The following is a 19,648-nucleotide window of genomic DNA, read 5'->3' on the forward strand; positions in this document are numbered from 1 at the left end:
TCCTTTTACTCTTTTCCCTATATATTTAGAAATATATATATTTGTATATATATACATTTTCAAAATATATCAATGGGATCATGCTATTTTTACTTCCCAATTTCTCTTATAGAATAATCTTAACTTTTAGTTAACTAAACGATTGATAATAACAGTTAATATTTTTCAAGTGTCAGGCACTGCCCTAGATGCACTAATACATTATTTCATCTGTTCACCACAACATCCTGTGAAGTAGGTATTCTTACCCTCTCTTCGCAAGTCAGGCAACAAAGTTTTAATGAAGTGAAATATAGCTACCCAAAGCCACACTGTTAAGTTGTATTGTCGATATGAATCCTGATTGTGTCAGTCCTAGTCAGTATTCATTTTAATGCTATCATATATCTGAAATAGGTTCTAATGTATCATAACACTTTTTAAATGCCTTTTAATCAAATTTATACACAATTTTATATTAATGTTACTTCCTGGTGTTGATACTGTACTATACTTATATAAGATACAACAAATTGGGTAAACTAAGAAGGGTACAAGGGTGCCACTCTATACTAGCATTGTAACATCCTGTGTTTACGTAAGTATTTTAAAACAAAAAGTTATATACTGTATGGTTCCATTACATAAAATTTTGAATTGAGATATAATTGACAAATAACACAATAGTTTCAGGTGTACAACATTATGATTGGATATTCATATATATTGGGAAGTGATCAACATAGTAAGTCTAGTTTACATCCATCATCATACATAGTAACAATTTTTTTTCTTGTAGTGAGAACTTTTAAGATATATAAATTTTTTTGAGTTAAATTATACATGTGAAGAACAGATTAGTGGTTTCTGGGGAATATGTAGTGGGGAGAGATTGGTATGACCATAAGTGGGCAGTGCGAGGGGTCTTTGTGGTCATGGAACACTTCTGTATCTTGATTGTGGCAGTGGTTTTGCCAATCTGTACATAGTAAGTTGCACAGAACTATACACACATGCACAATTAAGTACACATAAAACTAGTAAAATCTGAATAAGCTTTATGGATTGTATGAATGTCATTTCATGGTTTGTTATTGTATTATAGTTATATAAGAAATTATCACTGGAGGAAAACTGGGTGAAGGGTACAGGTAACTTCTGTGCTATTTTTGAATCTTCCTGTGACCTGTAATTATTTCAAAATAAAGAAGAAATTATAATTACTTAACAGGAACACCAAATCACTTCTTAAATAACAGCTTCTTGTAAATGTTGGTTTCTTACAATATTGTACAGTAACCTCTTAGAGTGAATTGTTTTGATTAGGAATTACTGTTTTTCTCAGTAGAACCAAACTTTTCAAAAGTTTCTAATAAAGAAAAAAATGGGATGTGTATACAAATTGCTTTCAGTAGTCAACTAAAATCCTAAATTAAGTATTTTGGAATAGAAGGAATGGAGTTTTCCTCATTTGGGGGTAATTATTCTTTTTTTCTTTTCTAATAAAGATTGGTTTAACCAACATTAAGATTCTCCCCAATGGAAAAATAACATGTATTAAACAATACATGGAAATAAAAATACTAGTTCAACTTACCTGTGTAATACTATCCACTTGGCACCATTTTGAATTATTCATGCCTATAAAAACATTTAAGCCTCAAACACTCTGCTACTAATTTTCAGATATTCCTATTTTATTGATGAGAACAAAGAGACAAGAGTTGTTTCACAGGTAGTCATAATTGCACCAGGCTAGCTTTCTACTATAGTTAAATTTGCAGATATCTTTTAAGTAGTATATTTTGGGCTTTTTAAACATTTATTTGATTAAAATAGTATCATCTTAATTCCTGCCATTAAAGAACTATTTTCATTTGCTGTATTTTTATCACAAGGCGCAAAACATAAGAACACAATTTTGAAAGTGTCTTTTCATTATGTTGAAACGATATAAGCTAACGAGAGAGAGAAGAAAATGTAGACTTTAAAGCCGAAGGAATTCAGCTTAAAACAGGTTTGCGAAAGCAAATATATCTGCTCTTTGAAGTTCTCATTGTTAAGCCCTGATCTTTGATGTCATTTTCATAACCAGAGTGACGTGACACCACCCCTGGGGCAACACTAGTGGAAAAACTGGAACACATGCGCCAGGCAGTAAGAGCAGTGGAGGAGTTCTGCCAACCTGCAAAAACAGTCTTGCTCGGGTAGGTGAGCTGGACGACTGTCTGGGCTGGAGCCGAGGGCTTGATGACGTCAACACACCATGTGGAAGAGCGCCTCGGGCACTTCCGGGCGGCTCCTTCAGGCTCCCCAATCAAGCACTTCCGGGTAGCACGTGGCAGCAGGAGTGACGCGGCACTGGGCCTCTGCTGTTGGGAGTCCACCACACAGTGAAAATCGCTGCAGATGGCGGCGCGGTATGACCGGGCAATCACTGTCTTCTCCCCAGATGGACACCTCTTCCAAGTGGAGTATGCCCAGGAAGCGGTGAAGAAAGGCTCCACCGCGGTGAGCGTGAGCGAGCAACGTCTTGACCACCGCCCCCTGCCCTGTGTCGGGCCTTCGGTACCCCACAGTTCCAGCCCAGCTGTCGGTGTAGGTGGACGCGAGAGGGGAGTCTCCCACTTGTGAACCTCGCTTCAGGTTCCTTTTTGTGAGGGAGATGACTAAAATTTTGGCTAGAAGTAATGGCGTAACAGTTGGTAGGTTTCATAGGCTTCTGTTGTGCAACTGTCTTCGTTTAATGATAGCCCCAGGTGCAAAATGTGTGTGTATGTAGGTGCCTTCACAGTAGATATTAATGCTGTTTTTGACAGTAAGGGGGAAAAAAGATTTCTTTCGGCTTCTAACGGCATATCTGAACGCACTTGGTCCACTTAATCAGGAATTCACATATGCATAAAAAAGTAACAGTCTATTCACGTGGGGAGATGTTGTTTAATCATAATTATAATAAAAATTAAAAATTGATCATGCCTGTCCCTGAAATACAGACTAAGTCAATGTAAAATTAAATCCTTGTTGGTGAGGATATACTTAAAATAACTAAACCACTTATCATACACTCACTTGTTAAAAGTTATTGTACTATTATTTGCACCCAAATATTTGGCAGTCTTTTAGGGGCACTAAGCCCCAAGAACCTCTGAGTGTCTTTGGCCAGTTTTTGTTTTTGTTTTTGTTTTTTTGGTTTGGTTTTTAAATAATACTGAAATTCTTGGAGAGATTGTACCCTACTTTAAATTTACCTAGCCACATTTGTGAAAAACTTTTAAATACTCAGGGTAGCTGTGTTACTACTGGCAAGTTTTAGTTATGTTTAATGATTGTATGGTTTATAAAAATTACAAATGACAAAAATCCCCTGATGGCCAAAGATGGATTATCTCAAATCTTCCAAGTATTAGCCTTTGATACAGAATGATCTTTTTTTTTTTAAATCTCTCAAATTTCATGAGCCAGTTCGTTGTGGAATTTTAGACACCAGCTATGAGATACACAGTTCATTTTTAAGTGTAGCACTGACTGTATTTTCTCTCACTTTCCATACTACCTTAGTTATGGGAGGAAATAATAGTTCACTTGTATTATAAATCTATCAAATGTAAAGTGTTAAAAAAAAACCTGAAAAGAATCTTATCATTTTTTAAGTATTTTTCTATTTAATGGGACCCACTAGTTTTGCTTCTGTTTTGTAAGTAATTTTTTTAGAATTGTAAATTTAAGAAAAGCCTGAGGTAGCTTAAACCAAAAGGGTGCCATTTTGATAACAACAAAAAGTTATATAATCCCCAGCTTGGCATGAAGCATATGGTTTGAAAATAATGCCCAAGTTTTAGAGCCTAAAATAAAGGGAGTAATGGGAGAAGACTGGGGTATAATAAGAAACCACATTGGCTCATTTAAAATGTTTTAGAACACTATAGAATTGATTGATAGTTCCTTCGTAATGAGCTGTAAAAGGGTAAGGATATAAAAATACCTATAGCGGGCATTTTTAAAGATACATTGGAAGGATAAAACAGTTTCATCTCAGGATTCTGAAATTATAATTTGCATCTTTGTATGGAGTTATTGATTGTGTTTCCATGAGGGTGCTATGACCTTTTCATGGGATAAAGTTGATAGTGGCACTGTTTATTAAAATATGTCACAAAATAATCTGTCTATAAATGATATTTGATATGAGTTATAAATAAGCCAAGGTTGACCAGTTGTGACCAGTATGTGAATATGATAGTAACTCAGAAAGTTGTATGGGCCACAATTAGAGGCCTTGGGTTTTATCTCCTTCTTGATGATTATTTTACAGCATGAAGTGAGACAAGGGGCCTGTTTTCTTGTTAGTTTTCTATAAATGAAAAAATATCTTTGAGTAACATTTTGGAGACATAAGACCTTTCTTTTGGGAAAAATATGAATCCTTTGTGATATTCTCATGAAAAAGATAAGATTTATTATCATTCCTCATTCTGTCCTTTCCTCGACCCTAAATTGTTATTAGCTCCATATTTCCTGATTTATCAAATCTCAGCTCCATAGTCTGGCCATCAAAGTCTTTCATAATTCTTATCTACCCTCTTTAATTAAGGGCGCTGCTTCACAGTTTCACTAATATATGCCTCTGCCCTTGTAGGAGGGGAGAGGAGAAATTACCTTTCTCTCTCCACTCTTTATCTTTACTTTGTCTCCAAGATTACACTTTCCTCCTCCTTCATAAAGCCATCTCTGATCCACTCTAGTCATCATGGATATTTTTCTCCTTCTGAATTTATAATCTGTAACACAGAGCATTGTACAGTATTTACTAATTGGCCTCATATTCTCTTGAATAGTCTTTTCGCAGCAAGTGGATGGTAAGATCTTTGAGAATCTAGATGGTATAATTCATTTTGTATTTTCACTGCATGGTATACAGTGAAGAGGCTAGGAAGGAAGTAAACAAACATTTAAGTAGTACTTATTTTATACCAAGTATTTTATGTGTATTATCTATGTCCCTAATTATGTACGTCCCTAATGTTAAGGACAGTGCTTAATCCCTTTTTTAAATATGTGCGGAATCTATAATTCAGAACTTTCAAAGTATGCTGAAGGTACAGCTAAAAAGTAATGGAGCCTGTATTCACACTTAAATTTGTCAGTTCCAAAGCCTCTGCTCTTTGCAGTGTCGTGCAGTTTATTCAGTAAACATTTGTATATTAGTTTATCATTATCATGAATGTGAAAACCAAATATGTATCATACAAGGCCATTAACTTCTTTAGGCTTATTTTATTTTAAAGATTTTATTTATTTTAAGAGAGAGGGAAAGGGAGGGAGAAAGAGAGGGAGAGAAACATCCATTGGTTGCCTCTCACGCCCCCAGTCAGGGACCTGACCTGTGACCCAAACATGTGTCCGGATGAGGAATTGAACCGGTGACCTTTTGGTTTGCAAGACTATACCCAACCCAATGAGCCACACCAGTCAAGGCAGCTTCAGCTTCTTTAATAGTAAAATAGGCATCAAAATAGCACCTGCTTCATAGGGTTCATATGACAGATGAATGAAATAATGATGTGTATTAAGTATCTTGCACAGTGTCGTTCACAGCAAGTATTTAATAAGTGGTAGCTATTATTACTATCTCTTTTTCCTTCAATTTTGTCTATAGTTCTTCTAGCACATTCATTTATCATTTTAAGACATTTTGGCTGAACACTTAACATCTGCCAAATGTGGTGCTTGGCCCTAGGATTTCACAATAAGCAAGAGAGACTCCATTCCTGTCCTTGGAGATCTTACTACCTAGCAGGAATGTTAGATAATCAAATAAATAGTCCTAACAAAGCCTAAATTGTTATTACAGTGAGGAGAGTATGGAGCATCATGGGAACTTTAGGTGTTAGGGAGGTCCCCCTGAGGAAGTACCATTTAAGTAAGCATCTGATAGATGAATGAAAAATTTAAAAAGTGGAAGGGAAAAGAGGGAAGAGTATTTTAGACAAAGGAAATGGTATGTGGGAAGACCAAGCAGCAAAAGTCAACTGTTTCTGTGAACTGGAAGGCATTCAGGATTGCTGAAGGAATGGAAAAATGGGACAAGATGAAGCTAGAAACAGGCCGTGTCATGGAATGCCTTTAAGGGAATAATAGGCCCTGAAGAGTTTTGATGTGGTTATTGTCGTTCTCTAGGTTATTGCGATTCTGTCTTTCTAGTAACAGACTGCATGTGTCCCACCACAGAAGTACCCCCATGACCCAGGCAGAATCAGTTTCCATCCTTCTGGCCACAGTGATGAGCATGTGACTAAAATCTAGCCAATATCAATCCATTCTTAGGACTTTTCTAACTAGAGAGAGTAGTAGCTTTTTTCTCTGGGAGACTGTCAGGATGTGAGTCTCAGGTTGCCAGTGGCCATCTTTTTTTCCATATAGAGGAAACCTCTGCATAAAGAATAAAATTACATAGGAAAAAAAAAAGGAAACAAAATATAACCAGAGACATTGAAGTTAAGAACAATCTAACAATGGACAGGGGGGAGTGGGGAGGGGACAGTGAGGAGAGGGGATTACAGGAACTACTATAAAGGACACATGGACAAAATCAAGGGGGAGGATGGAAATGGGGAGGGACGGGGGTTTGGCTGGGGTGGGGTGGAGGGATGGGGAGAAAAGCCACACAACTGTAATTGAATAACAATAAAAATTTTTTAAAAAAATAATAAAATTACAATCCCTAGATGGTTTTGTTTCCGAGCCAGCTCTATGCTTTCTTAATTTTCCTAGTGAAAAATGGTCCTTACTAAGAGGAATGCCACCTTCAGATTTTCTTTTTTTCACATTTTTATTTTTTCAAAGATTTCTCAGACTACAGTATGGTCAGTGAGTGGTTTGGATGAAGTCAAGACTGGAAGCACGGAGACAACATAGAAGTCTATGAAAGTAGTCCAGGTGAAATATGCTAGTCATTTTTTCTAGGGTTCAACAGAAATGAAAATAAGGCAGATTACAGAGAAATTTTTAACAGAAGAGTTGATACAATTTAATGATTATTTGGATGATATGGGGGACAGGGAAATGGAAAGGAGAGAAAGAGGTTATTGAGGAAGGAGGAGTCAAAGATAGTGCTTCCATTTCTGGACTTTGCCTCTCACTAAATGGCACTGCCATTTTAGGGAATATGAAACACCAAGTTTGAGGGGAAGCTAGCTGAAGTTGGACTTGCTGAGATTGAGGTGCTTATGGGAGCTGTAGTAGGCAGCCTTTAAAATAGCCTCCAGTCATCTCCCCCTTCTGGTGTTCATGCCCTTGTGTAATTCTCTCCCCTTGGGTGTGGGCAAAATTATTGACCTCCTTCTAAGGGTCAAAAGTGATGGGATCTCACTTCAGAGATTAGGTTACACAGAGATGGTGACTTATATCTTCCCCATCCTCACTGTCACTTGCTCACGCTGGTGGAACCCAGCTGTCGTGTTGTGAGTTGCCCTGTGGAAGGGTCTATCTGGCAAGGAACTGAGGGAAGCTTCCATTCAACACTTAGTATGGAACTGATGCTCTTAGGCCAACAACCCATGAGAAACTGAATCTTGCTAACAACCATGGGAGTTTGGAAATGCATCCTCCCCCATGAGCCTTAATTTGAGTACAGCCAAGGGGGACAACTTGACTGCAGCATTGTGAGAGACCCTGCTGAGAGATCCAGAGGGCTTAGCCTATATGTACAGATTCCTGACCCACAGAGACTGTGAAGCAACTGAATATGCATGTTGGAAATTCAGGAGATTGTTGTGGGCTGGAGACAGTAATTTTGAAGTGTGTCCTTTCCCACCCCTTCTAAAAACCTATGTTAGACAGTCAAGTAAATGAGTGTTCTTGATTACTCTTCTTCACTCAAGAAGACAAAATATAGACCATAGACTATGTAGAGGATAGCCTACAACCTTGATGGACCTAAGTGACCAATGTATAGTGTACTTTGGCTAAACTGTGGGAGGAATGGGGGTAAAAACCAGGTTGCTGTGAGCTGAGCAATGGTGATAATATTTAGCTTTTGAAGTGTTGAGAGAAAGGGGTAGGACTGAAGTGAAGTGGTCTTTAAGATTTTGTTTAAGATAAGAGAGACTTTACCATATGTTTCAAGGTTGGTGAGAAAAAGCCCGTAGATAAAGTTGAGGTTTATTTGTTTTTAGGTTGATTTGATTTATTTTTAACATTTTATTACAGAATATTTCAAACAAAAAGTATATATAAAGGGAATAGTATAATGAACCTCTGTATACCAGTTACCCAGCTCCAACAGTTGTCAGCATTTTATTGGTCTTCTTTTTTCTTTTCTAACTTTTACCCCTCTCCAATGGGATACTTTTAATTGAAAATGTTATTGAGATAATTTTAGGTTTACATGCAGTTGTAAGAAACTTGTATACTTTGCCCATTATCTGCCAATGGTAACTAACATTTTGTAAAACTATGGTTCAATCAGGATAGTGATATAATATCCTGACATTAATTTAACAATCAGGATATTGATATTGATAAAAGCCACCTAATTTATTCACATTTCTCTAATTTACTTGTCTTTTTGTATGTATATATCTTTAAAGTTTTTTAAAAGATTTAGTTTAGTTTATTTTTAGACAGAGGGGAAGGGAGGGAAAAAGAGAGGGAGAGAAACATCAATGTGTGGTTGCCTCTCACACATACCCTACTGGGGACCTGGCTCACAACCCAGGCATGTTCCCTGACTGGGAATCGAACTGGTGACCTTTTGGTTCACAGGTTGGCACTCAATCCGCAGAGCCACACCAGCCAGGGCGTGTTTGTGTGTACATTAAATTTTATCATATTTTATTGCCTGTGAACCATTTATATGTTCCTCTATCCACGGTCAAGATAATGAACAGTGTCCAACTCCAAAAGAATCCCTCATGTTGCTCTTATGTAACCACACACACACTCCTCTACTCTCCCCCTTTACACCCTCAGTGTCCATAGCTCTAACCTCTGGCAGTATGCATCTGCCCTCCATTTCTAATATTTTGTCATTTCGAAATGTTGTATAAATGGTATCATACTGTATGAACCCTTTTCGGATCTGCTTTTTTCCCTTGAGGTTCATCCCAGTAGTTGCATATTGCTGAGCACGGTATGGATGTATCAGTGTTTAACTGTACACTTGTTGAAGAACATTTGGATTGTTTCCAGTTTGGAGCTATTATGAATAAAGATACTCTGAACAGTCATAGCAGGTGTTTGTGTGAACATGAGTTTTTATTTCTCTGGTATAAATCTCCAAGTGTGCAATTACTGGGTCATATGGTAATTGCATGTTTAGTTTAATAAGAAATTGCTGAATTGTCACTCAGAGTGGCTGTACCATTGTACATTTTCACCAGCAGTGTATGACTTACCCAGTTTCTTACATCCTTTCCAGCATTTGGTGTTACTGTGTTTCATTTTAGCCATTTTGATAAGTGTGTAGTGGTACTTCATGGTTTTAATAAAACTAGCCATTAGTAATTAATGATGTTGAGGGTGTTTTCATGTGCAGTGTGCCATTGTGTATCTATTTCCATGAGATGTCTTTCATGTGTTTTGTCTATTTTCTCATTGGATTGGATTTTTACTGTTAAGTTTTGACAGTTCTTTATATATTGTAGATTCTAGCCCTTTGTCAGATACGTGGTTTGCATACATTTCCTCCCAGTCTGTAGCTTGTCTTTTCATCCTATTCACAGGGACTTTCACAGATCAAAAGTTTGGAGTTTTGATGAGGTTCAATTTAACAGTTTTTCCTCTTAGAGTTCATGCTTTTGATACCAAGTCTAAGAACTCTGCCTAGATCATAACATTTTTTCTCCTGTTTTTTTTTCCCCAAAAGTTTATAGTTTTACATTTAAGTCCATGATCTATTTTGAGTTAATTTTGGTACGGTTTATGTCAAAATTCACTTTTCAGTGGAGTACTTTACTCCCATTTATTTTACATCCAGATAATGTGACATTTCGCTTATTTTATAGCCAGATAACATTTCATCTGTGATTATTTCATTATGCATCTCAAAATATAAAGATGATTTTTGAAACCATTTTCCCTTCTAATAAAATTAATAAAATTCCTTAATATTTTGTAACAGTTTACATTTCTATTTTTCCTTATTGCTCACATAATATATTTTTGTAGTTTTTTTGTTTAAGTCTGAATCTGAAGTCTATGTCTGGCACTTAGCTGTTAGGTATCCATGTTTTGTTCTTGAATAGCATCCCCTCTTTTTTTTCCTGCTTTTGATGTCTTGAAGAGACAGGACTAATTGGGTAGAGAGAGTGTCCCACTTCCTAGATTTGTCCAATTGTTTCCTTGTCCTTACAGAATGTACTATTTAGAGAGGTAACCACAATGAATAAATAAGTAATAACAAATGTACTGATTGCAAGAACATAACAGGTTGCTATAGAATAATAGAGAAGGACTCCTTGAAGTGAGATTTAAATTGATACCTAAATAAGAGAACTGTTCCAGGCAAAGAAATGTCAATGTGAATGCTCGGAGGAAGGAAACAGAATTGTGTTTGAGAAAGCCTTGAGAGAAGGTAGGTGGTATGGCTGGTGCTTGCTAACAACGACATAATATTGAACAGTAGGCAGGGGACAGACCATGCCCAGCTTTATAAGCAAGACTAAGGAGTCTGAAAACATTTTTCTAAGTAAGGTAAAATGCCATGGAAGAGTATTAAACTAGAGAGTAATGTGAGCCTATTGATACTTTTAAGTACTCACCCTGACTGTTTCGTGGAGATGAGACGACAGTGCAAATGGGGGGAGTCGGGTTGGGAGGTGGAAAGGTGAAGAGCTGGACTAGAGACTGGAAAACTCATTGGGTTGCACAGGCAACAAATGATGGTTGCTTGTACTAGATTGGTGATTGTAAGACTTAGATAGATTTTGCATGTAAAATGGACAGAAACTTTGTAACCGATTGGCAATGGATGGTGTGGAAAAGGGAGCTATAAAGGATGACAACTGGTTTTTTGGCGTAAACAGTTCAGTGGATGTTGATTGATTTTCTGAGATGATTTTAGCTGCTAGTTTATAATACTTTTAACAAGTGGTAAAATAGTCTTCTTCCTGATCATCCAGTGTTTTAAAACTAGAAGTGGATACTGAATTTTATCAAATGCCTTTGTAGCTTTTATCATTTACTTTTAATTTTTACTATAGACTGTTTAAGTTGGAAGCGTCAAAAATCCAACTCACAATAATTTAAGCAAAAAAGTGAATCTATTAAATCAAGTACCCAAAGGGAGCAGGGGCAAACCTTGCTTTTAGACTCAATTACATGGCTACTAGGGTCTTAAATGATGTCCACAGAAGTGGCATGTCTCTCTCTCTGTGCCTCTTTCTCCTTCTCTCCCCTTCTCCCTCTCTATATCTTTCTTTCTCTTACTACTTTCACTCTCAGACAAGACCTCCTTTACATGTTGATTCCAAAAATAGACCTAGGCTCCAGGATCACAGCTCTGTTATAGCAGAGAGAATTATCCTCTCTTCCAGACACTTCCAGTAAAACTTTAAGGATTTACATTTTGACTAGACTGGATTATACATTACAGCACCCACTAAAGATTCAGTATTTCTCTAAAAGCAAGTAAAGTGCTTTAATCAGAAGGTCAAAAATAATAATTCTCCATTACCCATTATAACATTTATATTATAATATTTACTTTTATTGATGTTCCTAAAATTCCTAGAATAAACCATACTTCTTTGTAGGATATTATTATTTTTCTGTAACTCTGGATTCTACCCATATATTTTGTTTTGAATTTTTAGCATCAGCTTTCCTAAGTAAAAAAACATTGGTAGTTTTCTTTATTTAGAAAAGGTTATGTTTGCCAGCTTTTTAACATTGTTACATAGCTTTTCTAAAAACAGGAACATTTCCATTTTTATCTGTACCATAGAATTACATAAATAGCATGGAAATTACCCATAACAGAAGATTAGAAAGAATTCATTCATAAACCTTCTAGGACTGACACTTGTTTTGGTGGGATAGTTCTTTTCTGAAATTGTCCCATGTTTGTTTGTGAGACTGAGTTTTTCTTTTTTTTTCTTGAGTGAATATGGGCTGTTTTAAATTTTTCTAGTCTGTTATCCTTTTAGTGAGGTTTTCAAATTTATTAACTTAGGTCTATAATTTTCTAGATTTATATGAGTTGGGTTTGTTTTGTTTCATTTTCTTTAAAAAGAAAAAAGATTATATACAGGGTCTGGCAGAAGTAACACCTGCTTGAATGTGGTTGGTAGGGTAATAATATGGGTGTAATAATTTATAGTTTTAATTTGAACATTTCACCTAAATGTCATATGGTGTGCTTGACTGTGATATTATTATGTTAGAGAACTATATGCTTATGATTTTGTAATAAAAGATTTTGTTATAAAAACGGGTGTTATTTGTGTCAGGCCCTGTGTATAAAATGCTTTGAATTTGGGTCAGCTATGTAAGTAATGGGGTGAGGCAGATGAAGAGGAAGAGGGTAGCCCATGGGGGCAGGGCTTGAGGTGGGGGTCATCAGGCCCCAAAGTGCTTTCACTGCCAGCATGTTTAACTTCCCTTTTTGCACCTCCCCCTGATCATGTAAATCTACACCTCTCTTCTTACTTTTTCCTTCCCTTCCTCCCTTCTCCCTCCCTTTCCTGCCATCTTTGGGATGAGATGGGCTGCCTGTAACTCAACCCTCCAAAAGTCAGCCCTGTACACAGCTCCTGGGCTATGGCAGTGCCTCCTTGAAGAGGTACCCAACCTTGTGATCGACCTGTTGGCAGTTTTAATTTTATTAAGTTGAAAATTGTTTAGGCAAGAGTTATAAAAATTACTCTATTGTCTTGTGATCAGTGAATTTAAATTAATTTATTTCAATTTAGGGGATATTGAGATTTTCTTTGAGTCCTAATATATGTGAAATTGTTATAATGCCCCATGACTTGATAAGAAGGCATGTTCCCTATAGGGCATGAACTTCAACATGTCTATTAGATAGGGTGGTAGTTAGGGAAGGCCTCTTGGATAAACTGACAGAATGGAGTGAGGGAGCAAAAGCTTTGATAAATCGCCTAAGTTTTATTTAATTGAAAGATGTAATCTCGTGTATAGTTCTATGTTTAATCTATTCTGTATTTTTACTGTAAGAATACTAATTCAAAATATACCTCTTTTCCTAGTTACGTTGCATAAAACAGTACAACATAATCACACTTGACCACAAGGCAATCACAAACAAAAATAACAATATCAAAATATTTAGATTACCATTGTAATCCGAACTAAAATTCTCATAGAGGACTTCCGGCCAAGATGGAGGCATAGGTGGATACACTTTGCCTCCTCGCACAACCAAAAGAAGGACAACAACAAATTTAAAAACAAAAAATACCCAGAACTGCCATAAAATCAAACTGTATGGAAGTCCAACAACCAAGGAGTTAAAGAAAAAACATTCATCCAGACCAGTAGGAGGGGCAGAGACAGGCAGCCAGGGTACAGAGGACTCACAGCAAGGCAGAGGGTGGCAGAGCGGGTGGTCCTACATTTGCATGCGGATAAACCCGGAGGAATGTAACAGACCATGCAACCCAGGGTTCCAGCTTGGGGAAACAAAGCCTCAAAACCTCTGCCTGAAAAAATATGTGGGGGGTGAGGCAGCAAGAAAAACTATCAGCCTCACAGGAGAGTTTGTTGGAGAGACCCACAGGGCCCTAGAACATACACAAAACCACCCACCTGGGAATCAGCACCAGAGGGCACAATTTGTTTGTGGGTAGCAGTGGAAGTGACTAAAAGCCAGCCAAGAGCTCAGCAAGCAGCATTGTTCCTTCTTGAACCCCTTCCCCAAAGACAATGCCAGTGCTCTGGGTTCCCCCTGCCCCACCGGCAAACACCTAAGGCTCCGCCCCTTACAACGTAACAGGCACACGAAACAAAAAATTATGGCCCCAGTGAAAGAACAGATCAAAGCTCCAGAAAAAATACAACTAAGAGATGAAGAGATAGCCAGCCTATCAGATGCACAGTTCAAAACACTGGTAATCAGGATGCTCACAGAATTGGTTGGGTATGGGCACAAAATAGAGGAAAAAGTGAAGGCTATGAAAAGTGAAATTAAGGAAAATGTACAGGGAACTAACAGTGAATGGAAGGAAACCAGGATGCAAATGAACAGTTTAGACCAGAAGGAAGAAAGAAACATCCAACCAGGACAGAATGAAGAAACAAGAATTCAAAAAAAATGAGGAGAAGCTTAGGAACCTCTGGGACAACTTTAAACATTCCAACATCCGAATCATAGGGGTGCCAGAAAGAGAAGAGGAAGAGCAAGAAACTGAAAACACAATGAAGGAGAACTTCCCCAATCTGGCAAAGGAAATAGACTTCCAGGAAGTCCAGGAAGCTCAGAGAGTCCCAAAGAAGTTGCACCCAAGGAAGCACACAGCAAGGCACATCATAATTCCATTAGCCAAGATGAAACAGAAGGAGAGAATCTTAAAAGCAGCAAGAGAAAAGGACACAGTTACCTACAAAGGAGTTCCCATGAGACTAGCAGCTGATTTCAAAAGAAACCTTGCAGGCTTAAAGGGAATGGAAAGAAGTATTCAAAGTCATGAAAGTCAAGTATCTACATCCAAGATTACTGTATCCAGCAAAGGTATAATTTAGAATGGGAAGGCAGATGAAGTGCTTCCCAGATAAGGTCAAGTTAAAGGAGTTCATCATCACCAAGCCCTTATTATATGAAATGTTAAAGGGACTTACCTAAAATAAAGATAAAAAATATGAACAGTAAAATGACAACAAACTTAAAACTATCAACAACTGAACCTAGAAAAGCAAAAACTAAGCAAACAACTAGAACAGGAACAGAATCACAGAAATGGAGATCACATAGAGGGGTATCAGTGTGGAGGGAGAGGGAGGAGAATGGGGGGGAAGGTACACGGAATAAGTAGCATAAATGGTAGCCATAAATAGAAAGGGGTAGGTTAAGAATAGTATCAGAAATGGAAAAGCCAAAGAACTTATATGTATGACCTATGGACATGAACTAAGATGGGGGAATGATGACGGGAGGGTGGTGCAGGGCGAGAGGGATAAAGGGGAGGAAAAAATGGGACAACTGTAATAGCATAATCAGTAAAATATATTTTAAAAAATTCTCACAGATTTCTCTCGAACCTTTGAGAATATGACCATGTTTCCCCAGAGGTCCCTGTTTGAGAACTAATACCATTGTACATTATTCTTTAGACTTTTTCCCACTTCCTTCCCAAGAGAAGGTGTGGAAGGAGGAGCAGTAGCGATTCTTGTTATATTGTTGTTTGAATTGAGGTTTTGTTTATCAGTGATCTAGGGTGAGGGTATTTAGTCTTTCTCTTGGCTGCTTATGACCTCCAATCCCCATCCCTTTAAATTAAGAGATACATGGGAGAGCTTTCAGAATATATCTACTCAACCTTCTATACTATTTCTACCACCACCACTACTGGTACTGTCCTTGTCTATAAGGAATCCACATGGATTTCCAGCATCTGTCATTTTGGTTAAAATTGTTCTGTATTAGTTTCTGTCATAGTTTCAGCTTTTGTGGTATATCCATCCAGTTTCTACCTGTGTCTTTGAGTTTTCTTAGAAGTCTTACTTTTTCACTTTTATTAAATGTTTAAGAAAAAGCATTTCCCTCTAAGTCGTGTTTTATAATAATTTGATTTAATGTTAAAACTGACAATTAATTTTATTTTTTAAAATGAACTTTTCAGGTTGGAATTCGTGGTACCAATATAGTTGTACTCGGGGTGGAAAAAAAGTCTGTTGCCAAGCTTCAAGATGAAAGAACTGTGAGGAAAATTTGTGCCCTTGACGACCACGTCTGCATGGCTTTTGCAGGTACTTACAGACCTACAATAGTGATAGAGAGTGTCTCGTAGCAGTAGGGTAACACATCTGGCCCCTCTACAGTTGTGGTGGTGCTATATTTATACAACATGCAGAGTTGTACTCCATTTCTTATTAAACACAAACAATATACCCTGTCTTTTCTGGAAAATTGTAACTCTGTAAACCAGGATTTCTGATAGACATAAATGTCAGAAGGTATTCATTATATTATCTTAATTGTAATTTTAGGTAGCTGTTTCCTTTTTAATTTTTTATTTTGAAGTAAATTAAGACCAGGAAATTACAAAAAAAAAAACACAAATTAGATCTCTTCATCTTTTACCCAGTTTACTTCATTGGTAACTTCTTGAAACACCAGTAAATTCACATTGTTACAAGCCACAGATTTTTTTTTGAGATTTCACCAGTTTTACATGCACCCATTTGCATGTGTGTATAGTTTTATTACATTCATGGAGCCATCACCACAATCAAGATACACAACTCTTTCATTACCACAAGGCTACCCATGCTGTTGCTCTTCTATATCTCTAACCCCTGGCAACCAGTAATCTCTTCCCCATCTCTCTAATTTTGTCATTTTTGAGGATACTATGTGAATAGATCACATGGTATATAACCTTTTAATATTGGCCTTTTCACTAGCATAATTCCATTGCAATTCATCCAAGTCGTTGCATATATGAATAGTCTGTTACTGTTTATTGCTGGATAGTATGCCATAGTATGGATGTACCACACTTTTATAATGAAATAAAGGACATGTTTCCAGTTTTTGCCTACTACAAATAAAGTTGGAGTAGACTTTTGTGTACAGGTTTTCTGTGTAAAAATCCTGAACACAGGTTTCATTGTTCTGGAATAAATGCTCAAGAGTAAAATTGCTGGGTCATAGGATAATACATGCTTTGTTATGTAAAAAACTGCCATATTGTTTTCCAGAGTGGCTGTACTATTTTACATTCCCCCTAGCAGTGTATAAGTGATTCATTTTTCTCTGCATCCTCTGCAGCATTTGGTGTTGTTACTATTTTTTATTTTAGACATTTATATAGGTGTGTAGTGATACCTCATTGTGGGTTTAATTTGCATTTGCCTCATGGCTAATGATGTTGAACATATTTTCATGTGCTTATTTGCATCTGTATAGAAAATAAGACATGTTTCGTGTTGGGGTTTTTTTCTCTCCCTCTCTTTTTTTTTTTTTTTTTTGAGAGTATGTTTATTAAAGCTGAAGACAGTGAAACAAGGAAGGGCTTAAGATAGAAGTAGCTACAAGAGAGAGCCAAGGTAGGACTGCTTTGGCTGTCTAGAAATCTAATAGCAAAGAAATGAGCCTAGGCAGGGCTGCTTTGGCTCACTGAGAAGTCAGAGAAAAGAGGGCCTTGGAGACAGCTTCAGGGGCCTAGCCCAGATGAGCTGCCACTGCCCATTGTTCCCTTGGTTGCAAGTCTCCTGGGTCCTTCAGGGTTTAGTAGATGGGTGCCTGAGAGGGAAGAAAAGGGGGAAGGGAAGGGCACAGGCATGTTCCCAAGGGGGGAGAGTGTGCTTTTTTTTCCTTCTCATTTTTAATTGTTTTTTTCAAGTCATAATTTTATATTGAAGTTTAAAAACCTTACTGAGCAAAAAATAACCTTTACTGTTTTAAAAAAGAAGTTTTCTTGCCACAAAACAAGTCTTAATAAAATTTAAAAGATTGAATAACAGCTCAGAGAGCCCACCACCAAGGATGACACTGGGAGCCCTGTGGGACTTCCATTCCACCACACCCGTGGTGCCACTGACCTGTAAGCTCCTGACTTGAGAACCACACTCACCTCTTCATCTGCAGACATGATCAGAGATCCAGACTTCACCCGGGTGCTTGCTCTGCTCTCTTCTATCACGTAAGCTCCCCCTCTCTGTGTATAACCTGCATATGACTCTTTAGGCTTATTGGGGAGATCTCCCCTTAGTAAACCTGGCATTATGGGAAGACAAAAGAAAAAACAATTAAAATCACATGAAGTATCATTTCTGTCCAAAAGGAATAAAACTGGAAATGAACAGCAGAAGGAAAACTGAAAAATCCACAGATACATGGAAATTAAACAATACTCCTTAAAAACCCATGGGTCAAAGAAAAAAATTACAAGAGAAATGAGAAAATGTCTTGAGAGAAATGAAACTGATAACACAACACACAACATGTAGGATATAGCAAAAGCAGTGTGAAAAGGCAATTTTATAGCTATAAATGCTTACATTAAAAAAGATGACTTCAACAATCTAGTTTTACATCTTTTTTTATTGTTGTTCAGTTTCAGTTGTTCCAATTTTCCCCTGTTACTCTCCCCTACTCTGCTCACTCCCCCTTCCTGGCTCCCATACTCAATCCCTACCCTGCTGTCCATGGCCATGGCTCATTTATACTTGTTCTTTAACTAGACCCTTCCCATTCTTTCCTTCCTTATCTCCCTCTCCCTTTCCCTCTGGTCCCTTGTTTGTTCCTTGTTTCCATGCCTCTGGTTTGCTTGTTTGTTTCATTTGTTCATTAGGTTCCTGTTATAGGTGAGATCATATGGCATTTGTGTTTAGCTGCCTGGCTTATTTCACTTAGCATTATGCTCTCTAGTTTCATCTATGCTGTCACAAAGAGTAGGAGTTCTTTCATTCTTTCTGCTGCATACTATTACATTGTATAAATCTTAAGAAATAGAAAAAAAGAACAAAGAACCCAAAGCTAGCAGAAGGATGGAAATAATACAAATTGGAGCAGTGATATATAAAATAAAGAATAGAAAAACAAAAGAAAAATCAGCAAACCGAAGAGCTGATTCTTTGAAAACATTAACAAAACTGACAAACCCTTAGTCAAATGGACTAAGAATAAAAGACTCAACTAAAATCAGAAATGAAAAAGGAGATGTTACTAATGATTTCACAGAAATGAAAAGGATTATAAGAGCACTGTGAACAATCATATGCCAACAACAATGAGATAACTTAGAAGAAATGGACAAATTCCTTCAAACATACAAATTACTTCAAGTTCATCGAGAAGAAATAGAAAATCTCAACAGATGTTTAATAAGTAAAGAGTAAATCAGTAATCAAAACCTCTCAATACGAAAAATACAGGATCAGATGTTTTCACTGGTGAATTCTACCAAACGTTTAAATAATTAATACCAATCCTTCTCAAACTCTTACAAAAAATCAAAGGACACTTCCAAACTCATTGTGTGAGGCCAGCATTATCCTGATACCAAAGCTAGACAGAGACACTACAAGAAAAAACTGTAGCCTAATATCCTTTGTAAATATTGATGTAAATATCCTCAACAAAATAGCAAACCAAAATTTAACAACTATTAAAGGGATTACTAAACAGACTAACAGGCATTAAAGGGATTAAAGGGACTAACAGGTATTTATTCCTGGAGTGCAAGAACTATTCAACATATGAAAATCAATCAATGTAATATACCACATTAACAGAACAAGAGAGAAAACTACATGATCATCTCAATTGATGGAGAGAAACAAATTCGACAAAATTCAACACCTTTTGTAATAGAAACACTTAACAAACTAGAAGTAGAAGAAAAATTACCTCAACATAATAAAGTCTGCATAGGAAAAACCCACAGTGAACATCATATTCCATGATGAAACACTGAAAACCTCACTCTAAGATTAGGACTAAGTCAAGGATGTCCACTTTTAAGACATCATACTAAGTGAAATG

The 19,648-nt window shown here is 37.0% G+C and overlaps 1 protein-coding gene across 5 annotated transcripts in view; it reads left to right on the forward strand.

The window, feature by feature from the left end:
• Positions 1–19,648, forward strand: part of PSMA8 (proteasome 20S subunit alpha 8) — a 53,298-nt gene that overhangs the window by 10,214 nt on the left and 23,436 nt on the right. For 3 of the 5 annotated variants that reach the window (XM_024580599.3, XM_045187706.2, XM_053912414.1), the window contains 2 exons: positions 2,075–2,490; positions 15,780–15,906. In XM_024580599.3, the coding sequence (XP_024436367.1) occupies positions 2,389–2,490; positions 15,780–15,906 (229 nt within the window). In that variant the 5' untranslated portion in view covers positions 2,075–2,388. The remainder of the gene's footprint in view (positions 1–2,074; positions 2,491–15,779; positions 15,907–19,648) is intronic. The other 2 variants (XM_045187707.2, XM_045187708.2) reach the window with 1 other exon arrangement.

This window comes from Desmodus rotundus, chromosome 10, assembly GCF_022682495.2.
Source record: "Desmodus rotundus isolate HL8 chromosome 10, HLdesRot8A.1, whole genome shotgun sequence".
Lineage (NCBI taxonomy): Eukaryota > Metazoa > Chordata > Mammalia > Chiroptera > Phyllostomidae > Desmodus > Desmodus rotundus.